At 27.1% G+C, this 21,566-nt stretch overlaps 2 protein-coding genes and 1 long non-coding RNA gene across 3 annotated transcripts; 2 read left to right on the forward strand and 1 right to left on the reverse strand.

Moving 5' to 3' along the window:
• Nucleotides 1-9,868: 9,868 nt before the first annotated feature.
• LOC132926889 (uncharacterized) lies at nt 9,869-12,650 on the forward strand. Its single transcript, XM_060991311.1, has 2 exons — nt 9,869-9,969; nt 10,223-12,650. Exons 1-2 carry the CDS (start codon nt 9,928-9,930, stop codon nt 12,161-12,163), a joined length of 1,983 nt encoding a protein of 660 aa, XP_060847294.1. The 5' UTR covers nt 9,869-9,927; the 3' UTR covers nt 12,164-12,650.
• Nucleotides 12,651-12,731: 81 nt separating this feature from the next.
• LOC132926890 (uncharacterized) lies at nt 12,732-15,217 on the forward strand. Its single transcript, XR_009661549.1, has 4 exons — nt 12,732-12,801; nt 12,914-13,130; nt 13,197-13,448; nt 13,515-15,217. It is a non-coding gene; the product is annotated as an uncharacterized LOC132926890 (long non-coding RNA).
• Nucleotides 15,218-18,248: 3,031 nt separating this feature from the next.
• On the reverse strand, nt 18,249-21,240 carry LOC132925900 (uncharacterized). Its single transcript, XM_060990258.1, has 6 exons — nt 21,056-21,240; nt 20,791-20,948; nt 19,594-19,983; nt 19,264-19,517; nt 19,016-19,175; nt 18,249-18,295 (listed from the first exon to the last, which is right to left on the reverse strand). Exons 1-6 carry the CDS (start codon nt 21,238-21,240, stop codon nt 18,249-18,251), a joined length of 1,194 nt encoding a protein of 397 aa, XP_060846241.1.
• Nucleotides 21,241-21,566: the final 326 nt, after the last annotated feature.

The raw sequence follows: 21,566 nt of genomic DNA on the forward strand, positions 1-21,566 counted from the left end.
AAAGTCGCCGTCCGCGTGCGCGGCGCTTCCGCGGGCCCGGGCCCTGGTGCGATCCGTATTCCGAGGACACCGCCAGGTGGGGAGTTTGACTGGGGCGGTACATCTGTCAAAAAATAACGCAGGTGTCCTAAGGCCAGCTCAGCGAGGACGGAAACCTCGCGTAGAGCAAAAGGGCATATGCTGGCTTGATCCCGGACGCTCAGTACGCGTAGGGACTGCGAAAGCATCGGCCTCTCGATCCTCTCGTCCGCTGAAGAGTTTTCAGCGAGAGGTGTCAGAAAAGTTACCACAGGGATAACTGGCTTGTGGCGGCCAAGCGTTCATAGCGACGTCGCTTTTTGATCCTTCGATATCGGCTCTTCCTATCATTGCTAACCTAAACTAACCTGTAGTCGGTTGTACCGGTAGTTATTCGTTTTTGAATTTCAATAAAATAAGAAAATCGTTACATGAGAAATGATGGAGTGAAAAAGTCCAATGTCGTAAAAATTTGATTTCGAACGCTCATAAAAATTCAATTTGAATTTCGAATAGAGATTTTTTTTTTTTTAAATTAGATGAACTTACGAGGAATCTTGATTATATTTTCAAATCATAGATTTAAAAAGAAAATTTTTTAAGAATTTCTAAAATAAAATAATTTGCTAATTTTTTTCAATTTTATGTATTTTATATTTTGTAAATTAGAATTTAAATGCTTATAAAAAAAAATGTGGCTATGTATTATTAATATTTTTCAACTACTGTTAGAAGCCTTCTATTTAATTTTCAAGCTTTTTAACACAACAAATCAACAAATAACATTTTATTGACATTTATAGAAAAAAAACCTAAAAATTTGGAAACTGCAGAGTACCTATATATCCGTAAACAGTTCAAAACAAATTAAAATATTTTGAAAATTTTATCGTGTATAGAAAATGATAATACAATATTACAGTGTACTCTCAGAGTTATCAAAATTTTAATGTTAGAGGCGTAGCCAGGGGTTTTTTATGGTGGGGGGGCTAAATAATTTTAACTTGAGTTATTGAAAATCAAAAACAACAACAAAACAAAAATATTGAAAATATATTAACGTTGATTTGCCGTTAACATATTTACTATTTTAAATAATTAAAATTTGTAAGACAATTTCCGTATTTAAATTTAAAAAGGGTGGAAATCGAGTATCGCTCTGCTGTATAGTAGTGATGGAGAGTAGGTCACTATAATGGATGTGTTAAATTTGAATGCAATGACAGGTATCATTATTGTATACGAAATCAATTCTGAATGATGATGGAGATAATTTGTCAGTCTAGGATTATATTATATTATTAGCTATATTTAAATTGTAATATATTGACATATCGTTATTATTTTACGCAATTTCGTAAAATATTTAATTTCATACGCTCTTACATTTTTTTCTACATTGTCGTTGGAGTTTTTTTTTTACAGTGATGATTTGAAGATAATTTTATAGAGAACCTTGTATTGCAGGGTTTTAGATATAAATCACTAAAACATTATGAATTTTCAACTTAAAAATTCCTTGCAAATTTTCGCGATTTTGACATATTTAGTAAACATTTGAACTTTAAATGCTTAGCTTATAACCAACAATTATGACTAACAATTTTTGAATATTTTTTTACCACGCTAAGTGAAACTTATTATAAACCTTGCAGTATTATATCTATTTTAAAAATTTTTTGAAATGCCAAATTTTTTTTATTGGCATTTCAAACAAAAAAACTTAGATATAGATACATAGAAAATTTCATTTGTCAATAAATAGCTTAAAAAAGTCAAAATATTTAGACTTTGTGAAAATTTCAAGTATTTAAAATGATTTTTTGTGTTACAGCAAAATAAAAAATCGATATTTTCAAAAATTGATTATGTTTAAAAATTCCCGTTTTTCCGTTCCTTTTTTAGGTTTTTATTTGACGTTTTTGAAACTACTGGAAATTTTAACTCACCAAAGTATCATTTAGATTCATTTTCCATTTCAAAGAGGGGCTGAAGTCAAAAATTAAAGCATTATTTCTACTCCTTCAAAACGTGATGACATACACGAAAACAAGTTGGTGCATTGGGAAGGTCAAAATTAAAAATTCTTAGTAATTTTCTAAAGAGCAGGGAAAAACAGACATTTTCACGCAAAATCGGTTTTTGACAAAATCACAAAATCAATTTTGGTTTTTGGTGGAACTCTAAAACAAATGACCGTAGATACAAGGAATTTTAACTGTTTGTTTATATTATAGAATTTTCTAAGCACGATAACATTTTTAAAATAATTAAATTATTTTTAATTATTTACTTTTTAAGTTTCCAATTTTTTTAGTTTTTTTTCTATGAATGTCAATCAAATGTTATTTGTTGGGTAATAAAAACTTAAAAATTAAGGACGAGGTGCCTTATATAAATTATAATAATTGAAAAATATTAATAATACATTTTATACATAGTCAGTAATCACATTTTTTTTTATAAGCATTTAAAGTTCGAATTTTGATAAAATATAAAATACAAACAAATGAAGAAAATGTGCAAATTATTTTGTTAAAAATTCATAAAAATTTTTCTTTTTAAATCTAAAATTTAAAAATTTAATACAAGATTCCTCGTAAGTTTGTCTAATTTTAAAAAAAAAATTATCTCTACCAGAAACTAAATTAGAATTTTTATGAGTGTTTGAAAAGTTCAAATTTTTACAACATTGGTATTCACTCGATTTATCATGTACCTAGCGATTTTCTTATTTTGTTGTAATTATAAAAACAAATAACTGTATCTAAATATTTTAAAAAATTTACACTTTATGTCTATTTTATCAATTGCTATACTTGATAAAATTTTCAAAACATTTTCACTCTTTCTGAGCTCTTTACGGACATTTTCAATTTTTTCAATTTTTTATTCCATAGTTATTAATAAATTAGTTATTAAATTTGTTGGGTCAAGAAGCGTGAAAATTTATTTCAAGGCTCATGTAGATAAATCGTTACAATAGCATTTGAAAAATATTAAAAATAAATGGGTACAATTTTTTTTATAAGCATTTTAAGTTTGACTTTTGAAAAAATTTGTCAAATTTTAAATTATTTTGTAGTTAAAAATATATAATATAATATATCAAGGTTGACTCTCCGTCTTCGATAAGATTCATTTTTCTTATACAATGATATTATATCATTGAATTCAAATTTAACACAATAATCCAGTAAGTATATAGTGACTCACTTGTAACCTACTGTAAAGCAGATCGACACCCACTTGCCTACCTTTTTTTATTTATACAGTTATACTAATTTAAATTTAAAAAATTTCGTCTTGAATGTCAATACGCAAATTTTATAGAACAATTGTCTATAATTGAAAAAAAAAATTGTTTAAATCGTACGTTTTCTAGCTGATTTGTGAAAATTTTATACATACATAATATAGTATTATGTCGTAGTTCCATTTTGCGTAAAATACGATAGTAAATAAAATTACGAATTATAACATCGAAAAATAAAATAATATTATTTATTGACAAAATTATTATTTTCGTATTGACGTACTTGGCTATTTATAACCAGTGCGCGGCTGCGATAAATAACCAGTTTTGACCTATGGTGCGGTACGGCTGCATTTGCAAGCGGGGTGGTGGAAGAAGTACTATTTCAGAACGCTGCCGCTGTAATCGCTTTAGCAGCACATGACGACGGCAAAATCGTAATTTTTTTTTCAAAAACATGCTTTCGTACTTCCAATAGTACTCAGGCCTCGTTGATCGTAGAAACATGATTTTGATATCAAAATAATCACGAGAAGTTGTACTAAATATTCTTGGAATAGATTTTCGATATCTAAATTTGCCGATTTTATATGATTTTTTAAAAAAAAGAAAAATTTTACAAATTTCAAACACATATAAAATTGGAACGAAAAAAAATTTTAAAATTCTGTTCCAAGAATATTTAGTACAACTTCTCGTGATTATTTTGATACCAAAATCATGTTTCTACGATCAACGAGGCCTGAGTACTATTGGAAGTACGAAAGCATGTTTTTCTGTCGATTTTTTTCTACTGGGACGGCCTCTCAAGTATTCTAAATGTGACTTAAAATTTCTAATTTTTCAATTTTCGCTAATTTTGATGTTGTTGCATAAAGTTTAGTTTTTTTAAATATTTTACAAATCAAAAGTTGTTCTATAATATATAATTTATGTTCAACACATTCGGCATTAATTAACCCATGCTTTTATTTTCTCATTGCTTTGTATTTTGTTGGTAAAATTATTCCTGATTTTTTTTTTATGTTTCACGTTGTTAAAATTATTTAAAATATTATCGATTATATCATTAAATATTTTCGCCGGTGCCTTAAGTCCTGTGTTAAATGATGAATAATTTTTATTTATAATAAGTATTTGATTCTTATCATTTAAATCTTTCTCTATAATCAGTTGATCCTTACAATATTCACAATTAAATTTTTTGATACATTTTAATGTTAGATATCCAGCGAAATATGTCACCGAACAATCCTCTAATGTGACAGGTATTGTGTTTAAATTTTCTGGAACTGATAAAACTGTATCTATTAAACTGCATTCTGAATTCGTATCTGACGATTGATCATTTTCGATGTTAATTATCTGTTCACCTTCCAGAAAAGTCACGTCTTGTTTGTTTGTTTGGGAATCGATATTTTCAATAATATTTTCACAATTTGCCCCTTTAGAAGTGCAGAATGAAAATATACAAGTACTTCTAAATGACGTTCTAATCGTTCTCGCTGTAGGGTTCTTATTATAGCCACCTTTTTGTCGAAAAATACTAAATAATTTTTCTAGTTCATCCGGGTTTAAACGATAAGTTAATATAAAACTGATTTCATTGTTATTGGATTTTTCTTCCTCAAAAAAATTAAGAATGCCTGTTATCGTTTGTATAATGCCCTTAAAACATGGAGGTTTAGTCATTTTGCCTTTTTTATTTTTTTGTAAATCAATAAAATAATTTATAGCTTCATTTAAAAATGGTTTTACAATCCCGGAATCAGATAATCCGCAATTGTATGGATTTGAACTATACAATGTTCTGCTATTCAAGCAATCAAACAATTTATTAATAAAATCTACAAAATGAGATGTGTTTTTTGCTGTCTTACTTTTTAATTCATTGGTTTCAATGCAAGTACGAATAGTAGACGCCATAGTATGGCTAAATAACTGCACGGCTAATTTTACTCTCATTTTTTGAAATGAACTTTGGTTGATATGAGCTTCAGTGATTTTTAAGAAAGCTTTACTTTTTATATTTTTTTTGTCTATTTCATATGTTGCTGCAATATCACTAAAAGCTGCAACTGTCATATTATCCTTTTCAAAGCTACAACCTATTAAATTATTTCTTAAACTTTTTATCAAGTGCGGAACATCAAAAATTGAATATATTTTATTATTTTCTACAAAGAAATAGGGGTTGTTTTCATCTACGCCTAATGACTTTAATGCACTCTGATTGTTTGTGCCTTGGTCACAAACCAATACTTTAGGACACAATCCGCTCTTAAACAATTCACTTAGGACATCAATTATTAAATCTTTTAGTAATTTATGTTTTACTCCTGAATGAGCCAAAAAGTAAGCAACTGGAAATTTCCACGGCGAATACAATCCTCGAGCCATAAACACCATTACGCAATTCGCACTTTTATTTGTTCGACCATCATGTCCAAAATCTTCAAATCCTTCAATGAAGTCATAGTCTTTTGAATATTCTAAAAATTCTTTTATATACATTTCGTCAAAACTTATACTGCAACTTTTTTCATTGTTTGTTTTATGTTCAAATTTTTTTTTAATGTGACTAAAAAATGTTCCACTTAAGCCAGGTAAAAATTTTGACTGTCCGATCCAACGACGAATGGTCGATGGAGCTGGTAAGTTAATATTTTGTAGCCTTAAAAAATTGTAGGCTGTTGGGGATTTGTAGAACAAAGTCAAAGCCAGATTTTTTTCTTCTAGTGTCCAAGGTATTTGCTTATTTCTAAGTTGCATTGTTACGATTGCTCTTGCATTTTTTGATCGAAATTGATGCGAATACATAAGACTTCGTAATGTGTTACGAGTTTTAAATCGTGTTACACGTTGTTTTAATTTACAAACTTGGATATTTTTATTACGTAGTTTAATTTTTTGTTGATCTATTTTTAATTTTAACTTTTTTTTTCTTGGTGTGTCATCTTCATCTGCGTAAATCAATCTTTTTGAATTTGGTGTTGGCATATCTATTAAGTCATTTATAATTTTTCTTTTAGGGGTATCTGTAATAGAAGATGGGCTTGGAAAAATAAGCTCAGTCATTTCATTTCTCGATCTTCCGTACGTTTTAGTCGGAGTTAATGGTTTGTTGATATCGTCTATACCTATATATAATTTTAACATATTTTATTTTACAGTCACATTCGTTCTTTCTTACCCAAAAATAAGATAAATTTTATTAGAAATCGTTTTAAAATATATGTTTTTGTATTATTACAATTATTATAAAGGTAGGCATTTTTCGTCATTCGTGTACCTATAAGTGTAATTTATCATTGTCGTTGGACTTGGAACTTACTATACCATACTATACTATGATGTAGCCATATAGGTCATAAAGATAAAGAAGATGTGACAACCATATATACAGTGGCTATAATAATGCTATATAATTCAGTGTTTGGAAAGAACGTCGTTTAAATAACGTCTCAGATATTAAAAATATAATACAGACACTTTATAAATTGTATATGCTCCAAAGTCTAAATTTTATTTTTAGTTTTTGGGTTGAGTCTTTTATATATGTTAATGAGTTTTTTGTATTAATTTAAGTTAAACGATTCATAAAACAAAATTTTATAAATTAGTACAGTATCTCATTTTTGAATATAAATGCATAAGGCTATTGGTTTTATAATATACAGAATATATACCTATATTATAAAATCAATGAAACGGCTCAAAATATTTTGCCTATTATTTTTTTCAAATTTGATTAAAAAAAAAATATTAAAAATTCAGTACCTGCAGAAGATGTAGATGGGCTTTTGTCTGAATTGTATTTATAAGGAATTGCATTTGATTTCAATTTGTTGTTTTTATAGTTTAAAAAATAATCTGGAGAAAAATGCTCCTGGCATATGTAACGATTGTACAACTGTTTTTCGTCTAGTGACAATAAACTTAAATTTCCTATAGAATATTATTTCAATATATTTAAAACACATTTGTTAACTAATTAAAATAAAATGTATTTTTACCAGAATTAATTATCCAAGGTTCACGTCTTTCGTCTTTTGGTATTCGAAACATTGATATATTAGGGAATTGTGTTGTTGTTTTAAAACAATTAAAGTACTGACAGTTGGTTCCCGGCATTTTCCAAAGTAGATAATTAAATAAGTATAAAATAACAAAAAATATTTTAATAACTCAGTTCTTTTGTGTCTTTGTGATTTACTGAGCAAATATCACAAACGATATAACAAAATAAAATAACCCAGATAATGGTACTAGAACACAGACTACAGAGTAATAATGTACTATCCACTAGGTACCGATCGTTTTCCGTAGAGTTTTAAGTTCAAGTAGCAATAAAAATAAAAATAAATACGATAAGATTAGGTATATTATAGTTTAAAGTTGGTGTGCAAATAACGAAAATGATGGCATTACAAGCGCATAGTTTATTATTGGTTATTTGGTCACACTACTCAGCGGCGGATCTTACCCACCACCTCCCTCTTATTCATCCTATGGCGAGGCTAACACCTCGACTGCCAGCGGCCGCCGATCTTCATAGTGGCTGCCAGCGACTAACTTTTGCCGATCTTTTGCATAGCACGGCTTATCTGTATATTATAAAATCAATGGTACTACACTACTATCGGTTATTATTAAAACACATCAATATTCCAAGGACGTAAATAACAATTTCACGATACACGGCGCGCGGAACCGATATCGACACGTCGTATACGATCGTCAGCGTCGCGGCTCAGTTTTAGGCAGTTTTAGCGCAAAAACATACTATATTATGGTATAATATTATATTATTATTAAGTGCCTATTTATGATGTGCAATGTGCAGTATGCACAATGCACATCATAAATAGGCACTTCACGTGTTATATGTTAATATTATCACTGCAGGCCTCAGGTATACTAGTTAGGTAACAATAAATTATGATGTATAATTTATTTATTAAATATATAACAACTTACTCTGAAACACTTATAAAGTATAAACCCACAAATTGTTATTAATTTCAGAAATTCTATTTCTATATTAACAGGTATTGCGAATTGCGATTAGCTTTTCAATAATAATTGAACGCAGGTAACGGGCTCATTGTCGATTACATGGAAATTAGAATTTGGATTTTTGGAATTTTTTTTTGACAATTCTGTTTTACACATAAGAATTATATATAGGAATTATAGGTCTACGATTTAATAATAATTATTTATTATTACTTAGTAGTTATTACCTACTATATAATAAAGAAAAAATATCTATTGAATTTTTTAACCGAAAAAAACCGTAAAAATCTCTACATCAAAATAAAGGTTTCGGTTTAAGTTTCGGTTCCTAAAAAATTTATTTAAGGGTTCCGGTCCGGTTTCGGTCCAAAACCGGTCTATTTCGGTACGGTTCCAGTACCTGACTTGACTGTTACAAGAATAGTTCATAAACATATTATAATTTAAGATTGAAAAAGGAAGTTCCAGTTATATACATTGTGTGTTTAAAGAATTACATAACTTTGTTATGTGACGTAATATTACGTAGATGTTTGGAAAATACATCTTATCTCAATATATTTTTAGACGGCCGTTATTATATATATACAGGGTGATTTTTTTATCGTGAACCAGTAAATATCTCGGTAAATATTAGGAATTTTAAAATAATTTTTTTTTAAACTTTCTAGGTTTTACTATTTTACACTGTGTTACAAGTTTGATAATTTTAACTTCTTCCCTTATTTGATAAAAAACTATCAACTTTCGATTTTCAAATGGCAATACATATTTTCGATAACGAAAATTTATAAACATACTGAAAAAAATAATTTTAACGTTTATAGAATTTAATTTCAGTAATCCGTTCGCGACTTATTACCGTTTAAATATTCGTTCAATTTACTGCTACCGGGTAGTTTATCAGACCCAACAGTAAAGACCAGAAGTAAAAACGAAATGATATCTTAATTTAACAATACCCATAACGATCATAATTGATAATAAATCTTAGGTAGCAAGATAGATAAACAATACTGTTAGAAAAAAAAATGTCCTATCAACACTCCCACCAGAAAACCGTGGTGTCAGTGAGCGACTAGCCTGCCGCATCGAGGTTGAATCAGTTATAAAGTATAAAAATAACATATTACAATTTACTATCGTGGTTACATAGTACATCACTGGTTACTGATTCTTGGTATAGGACTTATCACGTATTATTTTAACAAAAAAATGATAATAAATGGCGGTTAACTGTTTCTGAAAACATGTGTTTATAGGTTAACTGTTAATGTTAATTTTCCATTATCAAATATCGAATATTAATTATTAATTAATTAATATTCTTTGAACGTTTAACCACAGAATACGTATTTTGGTTAAACAATTTGAATTTAATTAAAAGTATAGGGGAGACTGGCTTAATATGACATATTAGGGTAATATGACACATTGATGTTTTGATTAGAATTATTGACATTTAGGAACCAAAGACTCTTTAAATACTTGACATATAACCTCCTACTTATGATTGTATACAGTGACCACATGTTTTGATCTTATCAGAGAATTTGTTTACAAAAATGTGTTTTGTGTCTTATCAACTTTTTTTTTTATCATTTTTAAAAATTAATATAAAAATACAAATTTTTATGTTCCTTCATTTTTTTTTGCTAGAAGTTGAACATAAAAAGGTAAGCTATACTACTATTATTTTATAATTACGCTTATTATAATACTTTTACCATAAAAACTTTGAAAAAAACTTGTATGGTATCAGGCAAAATGACATAGCTGTGTGTCATTTTACCTATAGTATAATATATTATGACTATAGGTACATTTTTACCTATTATTTATATTTTAATTTTATTATAGCTCTTATAGATTATTATGGTTATAGGTATTATCATATTAATTAATTGTTTTTTAATTTATTCACTGTAGTTGAGAATGGTATCCCACTATGCAAGAAAAACTAAACGACAAACATGGTCGGAAGAAAGTATGAAGAAAGCTATATTGGCTGTACAAAATAAAGAAATGGGGTGGCTTAAAGCTTCCAAATATTTCAATATACCTCAAGCTACACTTCGTCGTCATTTTCATAATACAAATAAAATAGCAAAAGGAATAGTGAAACATCTTGGTCGACCAAGTTGTTTGCCATCTATGGTAGAAAAAAAATTGATTGACCATATTTTAAACTTGGAGTCTAGATTTTTTGGAATGACTGTCCAAGAAGTAAAGAAAATGGCTTATGATTTTGCCGAAGAAGCTCATATTCCACATAACTTTAATAAAGAAAAGAGAGAAGCAGGGTGGGACTGGTTAGCTAGGTTTCGTAAAAGAAATCCACAGCTATCATTACGTTCTCCGGAACCAACATCAGCTGCCAGAGCACAAGCTTTTAACAAGCCACAGGTACACAAATTTTTTAATCTTTTTTTTGACACTATGCGCAATGAAAACATATCAGTTGAAAAAATATATAATATGGATGAATCTGCATTGACAACGGTACAAAAGCCATCAAAGATATTTGCTCAAAAGGGCAAAAAACAAGTAGGTGTATTAACAAGTGCCGAACGTGGGCAGCATGTTACAGTGGTTTGTTGTATAGGTTCATCTGGGCAATGTGTACCCCCTGCTCTCATTTTTCCCAGAAAAACATTTAATGCTAATTTGTACGATGGAGCCCCTCCAGGTACTTTGAAAATGTATCAGGACACAGGTTATATGACTGGGGAATTATTTATTGAATGGATGAACCACTTTATAAGGAATGTTAAACCTAGTCTTGAAGAAAAAGTGTTATTACTTCTAGATGGCCATTCAAGTCACAAAACAGTAGATGCACTTGAACTTGCTAAAAAGTCAGGTGTTGTTTTACTTTGTCTACCTCCTCATTGCACGCACCGACTTCAACCTTTGGATGTTGGTATTTTTGGTCCTCTTGATGTATATTTTAACCAAGAAATAGAAATTTGGTTAAAGGCTAATGCAGGCCGAACAGTTGGACTCTATCAAATATCTAACATTTTTGGTCGTGCTTTTGTAAAAACAGTTACAATGAAGAATATTTTGTCATCATTTCAAGCCTGCGGTTTAAATCCATATAACCCAGATATCTTTCCAGATCATTTATTTGCTCCAAGTTTGACAACAAATAATTTGAATTTTGAAGAACCTACTAATAATACAAATATACTTTCTGAGGAACAAAATGAAGTCATTTTTCCAAGTACTGAAGATACTGAAGATAATGTGAATAATGTGACTGTTGTAGACATAGATACAAATTTTCAGACTTCTCCATTACTTTTGCCAATGCCTGCTTGTTCAAACACAGAAACAAACCTAAATACTGAAAATATTTCTAAAATAATACAAAAAATTTCACCTTTGCCTAGCTGTTCCTTTGCTGGCCCTAGAAAATCAAATAAAAATAGATCTACAGGAACTCAAGTGCTTACAAAAAGTCCACTCATAAAACAATTAAAAGAAAAACAAAATGAGAAAAAAGATAAAGAATTAAAAAAGTCTATGAAAATCAAATCTAAAAACACTCAGGCAGTTATGAAGAATCCACATATTAAGAATATAAAAAAGAAACAAGAAAAAGTAATTAGAAAATCAAAAAGACCAGTAAATCGCAAATTATTTTTAGATGTTCCAACTGAAAACGATGCTCAAAGTGAAGCTGATGATGTTGATAATGATGAAGATGAAGTTGCTTGTCTTTATTGTAATGATTTATACAAACATTCTAAATCTAATGAGACATGGATACGTTGTAATTTCTGTAAAAAATGGGCGCACACAGCCTGTGCAGGTATTGATTTTGGAGTAAAATATTTTGAATGTGAGTTATGTCAAGAAGACTGAATTTTAAAAAAAGACTGAATTTTAAAAATTAACTAAGACTGAAATTCTAAAGTTAGTCTAAGGAAGACTTATGTTTTATTACCAAACAGCATTTTATTTGTTGTTATTATGTTTTTATAGAATTAATCTAAGGAAGACTCATGTTTTATTTTTTATTACTAAACAGCATTTTATTTGTTTTTATTATGTTTTTATTATGTTTTTATAGAATTTTATATATAACTAAAGTCTTGTTATTTATAATAATAATAAAAAAATTAAACTATTAAATAAACTATTGCATTCCAAAAAATTATAATTTATTTCTATTGCCAAGTATACAATGGTTGCTTATACAAATGGTGTATGCCATTTTATCCGACACTCCGGGTAAAATGACATAGTAGATACATTTTAAAAAAAATGAATTAAAATAATTTGTTTGTATTGAATGTACAATTAGACTTCAGAAATATGTGTATAATATAAATACAAATATGTTGCTCAAGTTTCATGTGTTAACTAACATTATTTCCTTCAGTATTTTTTAATTAAAAAATGGTATGTCATATTAAGCCAGTCTCCCCTACTTCAATCCAATCAGCATGTGTATGACAATTAGTTTTCATACTTTTCCTACAACTTTTTATAATTTATTGGTAAGTTCAATCTAAAATTAATAAATTAGAATTTTTTTTTTTATTAAATGATTTATGCATAATATTATTGGCAAATAATAACCATGGTTCTAATATCTTAATTTTATTTCAGTGGCAATTCGTAGAATTGGTGTAATTAATCAAAAATAACAGTGAAATATATGACTAGCTCAATTTGACCAGCAATTAATGCAAATTCATATTGCTTTCTACTGGTACCTATCTGATGACTATAAATTAATAAATAAAATAAAATTGGAATAAAAGAATAAAATATACATATATCTATATTATATTTTAATCTTTTAACAAACTAAACAATCTATTATGTAAGTATGAATTTTTTTATAAAATAAATAATTTGATGTTAATTATAATTTTTGTTCATTTTTTAGGAAATTTATTTTATTTTATTTCAAATTCCAATTGCATTTAATAGTACTAACTTTTAATTCAAATATCTATAACAATATTGGATGAACAAATACAAATTGCTGTTTTGGTTAGCCACAGCATAATACAGTGAAACTTCTAATTAACGGTCACCAAAGGGACCATAAATAATGACCGCTATTTAGAGGTAGCTGTCCTATAGAGGTGACCATTAACGGAAGTTTTACTGCACATCTCACCTGATTACTTAATAAGTATGTATACAATTTTTTTTGTATAGAATCAATTCTATAAATAATTTAATGTTTTTTTTTTTTTAGTTGCATTCTGATAAAAAAAATAACAGTGCAGCATCAAGACCAACTACTTCTAAATTTGTACAAATTGTTGATGATCACATTAATAGTTAATTGTATGTTTAAATAATTAGGTTAAGTTATTGGTACATAACATAAGTAGGGCGGCGCTTTCCATTACCGCACAAACATGACCCAATACCGCACAAAGTGTATAACCCAACACCGCACACAAAAATAGTACGATACCGCACAAATTTATAAAAAGGTATAGCCTAATTCCGCATACAACAAATGGTACGATACCACATAAATTTATTAAATATAAAAATTTTACATAGAATTAAATAGTTAAAAATAATTTTTAGTCATAATTTTTAGTAGTATTAGTAATAATAGTAACACAAATGTAATAATTTAAACATAAATGTTATTGTAGATACCTATATTGGTTTAAAATGTAAACCAATTTGTACACTGTGAATACAATCTTTTACAGATAAAGTTTAATAATGTCGTTATAGATAATTGTCGATAAGTGACGATAATCGTCCAAAATATAAATGTGCGGCAATGGGATATCCAGTATTTTAAAATCTGTGTGCGGTTTTGTCCCATGCATATTTATAACGGGCGACGCCCAAGTAGGGCTATGGAGTTTTTATTAACCTAAATTGGCAAATTAAAATTTTTTTTTATATCTGAGTGTCATTTTCATGCAATATATTAAAAGATTTTTATATCATAAAATATTAATTAAAAATTAACATCATTTCAAAAATAAGTGTAAAAATCAATAATTTTTTAAAACATCCATAGCCCTAAAAATATGTTGTACTCTATGTATAGAGTAGATAATGTAAAGTATGTTCAATGTTCATTTAATTTGTATTAATTTATCTAGGGTAGTGGACATGTTAAGTGTTAATATTTTTTATTAGGTATGACCTTACCCAAATCCTGCAAAAATTTGCACTACGGAAATTTGTTCATGTTCTAGTAAAATTATTAATAACTAATGTGTTTATTGCCTTTGATAATTTAGTATTGAATTAATGTCCATTATTTGGTCTATTCACATACAAGATAGTTTTAATATAAAATGCAAATCATACATTATACGAAAAATATATACTAGTATAACTTATAATTATAAATGGAAAATCGGGTAGGCACGATGTACAACGAGCTCTAGGCCTATAACCTTGTATCAGATTAACAATACAGGACTCATTTTCTCGATGCACAAACCATTGTAATATCAGTCTGATGTAGGTTATTTGTCATGTCACTTAATTTGTGTAATCAAAATAATTTACCTATTCTATTTTTTTTTTAGTATACATAGATTGATTTGTAATTATTTTTATGTTTAATGAAAAGAAAACCTTTAATGGAAGGGGCATTGTAAAAATGTATAATTAAAAAAAAAGAAGAAATGTGTGAATAGACCTTTAACTACTTTAGTCTTAGCTCTATACCCTGAATCCAAGTACATATGGCAACCATATACATTTATATCTGCACATTTATGAATTATTTTTCTAAATACATAGAAATTGTTGATTTACTTTGTTTTAAAATGAAAAAATGTTATCTGTTTAATATAATCATTTACTATAGTAATTAAGATACACCATATTGTTTTTTAAAAAATATTTATTTTGTAATTTACTAATTATAACTCATCAATCTAATATAGAAATATAAATTATATTAAATAAATACATATGTATTTGTATGTATTTGGAGGACATATCTTTATCAAGACGCAAAACTTTAGTTTGGCAGCAGGACGGTGCTCCAGCTCATAATAAAAATATTGTCATAGAGTATTTAAATTGCACTTTTGGTACAAATTGGATGGGAACGTACAGTCCAAAAATATGTTGGCCACCTCGTAGTCCCGATCTGACTTCGCCATATTATTTTCTTTGGGGTTATCTTCAAAGTGTAGTTTACAAAGAAATGCCTGCTAATGTAAATGATCTTAAACAAAAAATTAAAGATGCTTGTTCTAATATCTCAAATTATGTTTTAGTGAAAACTACTACAAATGAATTACTTAAACGACTGGCAATTTGTTTGGAAGTAGATGGTCATCAGTTTGAACATCTATTAAAATAAATTATTAATAAACTTTAATTGACTACTTACAAGTATTGTGTATGTGTTTGTTTGTTTTAATTAAATTTTGAACTTAACTAATCCTTACTTTCCTTACCAATATTGGAAGCTTTTATAAATTATAAGGTATATTCACTATATTCTAAGATGTATGTATTTCAACTATGGTTACATAGTTCTGTGATAATATTAACTTCATACTTCCTAGGTTTAATTTTGAAACATGAACTAAGATACAATATTGTTCCATGGTATACAAATTAATTTAGTTAATATGGTATCCCTGGTATTGGTACTATAGTACTTTTCTATGCTATAGTAGTACAAAACATTATAATATGTAAGTATGTTACTTATTTTCTTTGTTTCATATAATAAAACAACTTTATAAATGTTCACTCTTTTTAAATTTTTCATTAACTTTTTTACATTTATTAATTAGTATTTAGTTTTTTAGTAGCCACTAAACAGTAGGATTAATATGTTCAAGATGTTGAAATAAGTCATAAATAATTGATAGGTAGTTTTTATTCAAGTTTATTGAACTTATACCAAATAATGGACATTAATTCAATACTAAATTATCAAAGGCAATAAACACATTAGTTATTAATAATTTTACTAGAACATGAACAAATTTCCGTAGTGCAAATTTTTGCAGGATTTGGGTAAGGTCATACCTAATAAAAAATATTAACACTTAACATGTCCACTACCCTAGATAAATTAATACAAATTAAATGAACATTGAACATACTTTACATTATCTACTCTATACATAGAGTATAACATATTTTTAGGGCTATGAATGTTTTAAAAAATATTGATTTTTACACTTATTTTTGAAATGATGTTAAATTTTAATTAATATTTTAAGATATAAAAATCTTTTAATATATTGCAAGAAAATGACACTCAGATGTAAAAAAAAAATTTTAATTTGCCAATTTAGGTTAATAAAAACTCCATAGCCCTACTTATGTTATATACCAATAACTTGGCCTAATTATTTAAATATACAATTAACTATTAATGTGATCATATCATATCAAGTATACTTTTAATTAAATTCAAATTGTTTAACCAAAATACAACATTAAAACACTATCACAAAATACATATGCATTGAAATAATTGGTTTAAACCTTAAATTTATATTTAAAATAATACACATTTACATAGTATTTACTTAAAACGTATTCTGTGGTTAAACGTTCAAAGAATATTAATTAATTAATAATTAATATTCGATATTTGATAATGGAAAATTAACATTAACAGTTAACCGCCATTTATTATCATTTTTTTGTTAAAATAATACGTGATAAGTCCTATACCAAGAATCAGTAACCAGTGATGTACTATGTAACCACGATAGTAAATTGTAATATGTTATTTTTATACTTTATAACTGATTCAACCTCGATGCGGCAGGCTAGTCGCTCACTGACACCACGGTTTTCTGGTGGGAGTGTTGATAGGACATTTTTTTTTTCTAACAGTATTGTTTATCTATCTTGCTACCTAAGATTTATTATCGATTATGATCGTTATGGGTATTGTTAAATTAAGATATCATTTCGTTTTTACTTCTGGTCTTTACTATTGGGTTTGATAAACTACCCGGTAGCAGTAAATTGAACGAATATTTAAACGGTAATAAGTCGCGAACGGATTACTGAAATTAAATTCTATAAACGTTAAAATTATTTTTTTCAGTATGTTTATAAATTTTCGTTATCGAAAATATGTATTGCCATTTGAAAATCGAAAGTTGATAGTTTTTTATCAAATAAGGGAAGAAGTTAAAATTATCAAACTTGTAACACAGTGTAAAATAGTAAAACCTAGAAAGTTTAAAAAAATAATTATTTTAAAATTCCTAATATTTACCGAGATATTTACTGGTTCACGATAAAAAAATCACCCTGTATAGATACCGGTTTGTTATTGTTATCCGGCCATTTTATACCACGAAAATTCACGCACAACCACGGCGGCGCGGCCAGTAATCGTTATACGGTATTGTCATTTTCCGTTATGACTTGTGAGGTTATAAAATTATTAAAAGTAAGTTATTATTTTCATGTCATGTCAATGCGACTATTGCGACTGTTGTCTACTTTCCGCGTATTTAATACGATTTACGTTTGCCGATTACGGTTTAACCTTTTGTACCTTCTTATTGTGTTTATTGGGTAGTAATTGTTATTTACGCCCACCTCATATATAACCTGGGTATATCGCATCATGGCGAACTTCATTAAAAAGGTAAGGATAAAATAGAAATATAGAATAGTATTAATATTATGAATAGTAATTGAATTTCATTTATGTACCTAAAGTGTACTGTGTATGCTATTTACCTACCTAGTATAATAAGTAAACAGTTTAAAATTTAAATAATCAATGTTACCTATTCATCATATTATATTTATATTCAGATATATTTAATATTAATATTTGTAAATACGGCATTGCAGGGTCGTAATAGTATGAAATGGGTCGTTGTAAAGTTTATTGACGGTAAAGACTATAGTGTGATCCCAACAAATTGGCTGGTCGAAACAGATTCAGAGAATTTGTCCAAGTGTTCTATTAAATATTGTAAATGGCCACCAAAATAAGCGACTAGTGATGATTTAAAGTTAGTTGAAGACCCAAATGATTCATGGACACTGTACAAAATTAAAATGCTTGATGGTAATAAAACTTCCCACATAGCAATATCATATTTTTGAAATATTATTAAAATGTTTCATAAATTATTTAAATGTTTTCAAAATATTCATTTATGGTTGTCAAAAAGTTTTAAAATATTATCACAATATTTTTAGATCATCATTTGTCCAATAATTAAATATTATGGACATATTTTACAACAATATTTACCAAATATATTGATGATATTATTTTGAGATTAATTCGCACACAATATTTACCAAATATATTGATGATATTATTTTGGGAATATTTCACATATAATATTAATCAAATATATTATTAATAATATTTTGAAAATAATTTTTCAACAGTATTGATCAAATATTAGTTTTCAAATATTTTTATTATAAAATGATGAAAATAGTTATTTATTATGATGCTGCATATATTTTATTTATTTTAAAAAATCATACGAACATTTTTTGAATAAATATAATGGTTTTTTGAATTATTTTATGAAAACTGTTTAAACTTATGTATATTAACATAGTAATTAATGATTACTAATTATTATCAATTTATAATTTATATAATTTACAATCTAAAGATTGTACAATTGTAAAGATTATCAACAAAATTTGTATTATATACTATTACTGGAAAATATTACTAAGATATTAATTATTAATTAAATGTTAGTATACACACATTATATATATAAAAAAAATACTTGCCTATTATAACTGCACAATGTTGAAGATTTGAAAATGTTAGTTTGCCTTTAAAGCCTATAAAGGAGTAGTGTGCCAAAAAATTATCTGTAAATAATTTTTGCATAATTTTTCTCACCGTCTCTGATAAACTGTCTCCCATCAACCGTGTAAATAGAACAATCTATAGAAAATAAAAAAGATATTAAAATTAATTAATAAAATAAATATAACTTGCAGTATATGTATGGAGATTCAAATTATTTAATTACCACATGAGCTTTATATTGTTTGTCATTGGTAAGTTTATCTTCCATATTTTCAAGATCATCATTGTTGTCAATGCATATTATATCATCTTGATATTTATCAAATACATTATTATCTAATATGGAAAATGTAGCATTGCTATTCAATTTGTCATTAATTGTTTCCAATAATGAGTAAAAAGAATCAAGACGTTTGTTTACAGATTCAATTTCATATTTCATGTTGGTTATAGATCTGGATATAAACTTTTTGAATCCTAAACAAAATTTTAAAATTATAGGTAATAACTAATAATAAAATAAGATTTTAAGAACTATGTGTTTTTTATTTACCTTGGTCATTATTGTATTCAAAATTATTATTTTGTGGTGTAGATTGATGCTGTAACTGGTATGATATTGGTGGTGTAGTTATATTTATAAATGATTCAGGTGAGTGGTTGACATATGTTGGTGTAATTTGATGCTGTGAAGAGGATGACGCTAATGATGCAGTATTGTGAAGGACTTTCAATTTTTTGTTTTTTGATGAATCTGATATTTCAAAATTTGATCCTTGACTAGATGAAGTTTTTTTTTTATCTTGTTTGGTTGAATTTTCTATATTGTAATTAATATTCTGTGAACTTGGTAAGATATGATTGATATTTTTTGTATGATCAAAAGAACTATTTGGAAAAGGATTATAATCCTTATCAACATCTGAATCATCACACTCAGAATCTGTAATATAAATAAATTATTATATGTTTTGAATCAATGAAAAAATCAAAATATGACACTATATTACATGCATTTAAAATACAGTACTCAGAACTAAATTTTATTATATTAGATAAACATAGGTAGGTACTGAAAAAAAACAACTATTTTTAGAGTTAAAATCTAGAATTTTGAAGTTAATCTTTTTAAAGAACTCTGCAGGAAATGACATTTTATTATTTATTAATATATGTACACAATATAATAATATATTATTTAACAATCGCTTAGAGGATGACTCTAGGCCTAATTTTGTGGCTATGATTTCCAAAGGAATGTCAATCGACGAAGCTGATATATCATTATTATTAGAAAGCACATCATGAATTTTCTAGCTTGCCAATAAGATTATTTTGTTTGAGATTCCATATTATCGATAAGAATTCTAATATCAACCTCACAAGAGAGCACTTTAAAGCAATTGATGTCTTTAAATTTAGAACAGTTTAAAAGCCATTTTATAAATAATTTACATAATTTAATTATATTACATTATATAAGATTGAATATTCAGTATTTTAAATTTTAACCAAAGATTATAATTTTAATTTAATTGTGTGGTAAGATAAAGGGATTAAAGACTGTGTTTTTATTTTATATTTTTCTTACTTTCTTTATTATATTATTGTTATACAATTTAATAGGTATTAACTATTTATCAATTTTAAATGAAATTTACTAATTTTACTGTAAATTTGGTAAATATACTTGTAATTATTATGTTCGGTAAATTACCAAAATTTATATAATAATGTTAAAATAACTTACTTTCGGATTCGATTATTGGCGGAGAAGGAAGACTTGTTTGATCTTTAGATGAAACAAACCTTGGGGTTTTCTTTTTTTTTAAGCGCATATCTTCATATAAATTATCACATGATGATGCCTCTGAATTTTCTTGAGCCAAGTTACGAGCTTCTAAATAACTTTCTAAATACAATATACTTTTTTTAATTAAAATATCAAATGCAGTGTGTTCTAATTGATTAACTTTAATTTGTACACGAATATAATAATTTACTATTTAATATACTAACCAACATGCTCATATATTATTTTTGCCTTAAAATTGGAGAAATCTATCTCATTTGGTTTAGATCTTTTTTGTATGTTTTTACTGATTTTGGTATTTGGCCATGCACAGAGACCATCTCTGTACCAAAAGGCAGGCACAGCAGCTAATGTGCTGTCAGCATCAAATAATACAACTATCCACATTCTTCAAAACAAAAAAAAAATATATATATATACAATAAATATGGTAAAATATAGTATTTACATTATATTTATACAGATACCTAAATATTTTTATCATTTTATACATTTTACTACACTAAATCTAATACTTAATTAATGTTATACTTATAAATATGATATATACATGATTACATAAATGTATCATAACTTATCTAATTATAGGTATGGATATCAAATTATTATTAAAGTTAAACATTACAATTTTTTTTTTTATTTCAGTTATCTTCCCACTCTTTTGTTGTTTCTGAAAGAGTTTTAACTATAAAAATATCTAACTTAGATGATTT

This window comes from Rhopalosiphum padi, chromosome 3, assembly GCF_020882245.1.
Source record: "Rhopalosiphum padi isolate XX-2018 chromosome 3, ASM2088224v1, whole genome shotgun sequence".
Taxonomy (NCBI): domain Eukaryota; kingdom Metazoa; phylum Arthropoda; class Insecta; order Hemiptera; family Aphididae; genus Rhopalosiphum; species Rhopalosiphum padi.

Excerpts from the sequence above, each read along its gene's own strand:
- LOC132926889 (XM_060991311.1), top strand. The coding sequence starts at position 9,928 with ATGTTCCTTCATTTTTTTTTGCTAGAAGTTGAACATAAAAAG. Across the intron at positions 9,970-10,222 it reads TAGAAGTTGAACATAAAAAG|TTGAGAATGGTATCCCACTA; the intron begins GTAAGCTATACT and ends TATTCACTGTAG.
- LOC132925900 (XM_060990258.1), bottom strand. The coding sequence starts at position 21,240 with ATGTGGATAGTTGTATTATTTGATGCTGACAGCACATTAGCTGCTGTG. Across the intron at positions 20,949-21,055 it reads ATATATGAGCATGTTGGTTA|TTATTTAGAAGCTCGTAACT; the intron begins GTATATTAAATA and ends GTATTTAGAAAG. Across the intron at positions 19,518-19,593 it reads TGAATACAATAATGACCAAG|GATTCAAAAAGTTTATATCC; the intron begins GTAAATAAAAAA and ends AATTTTGTTTAG.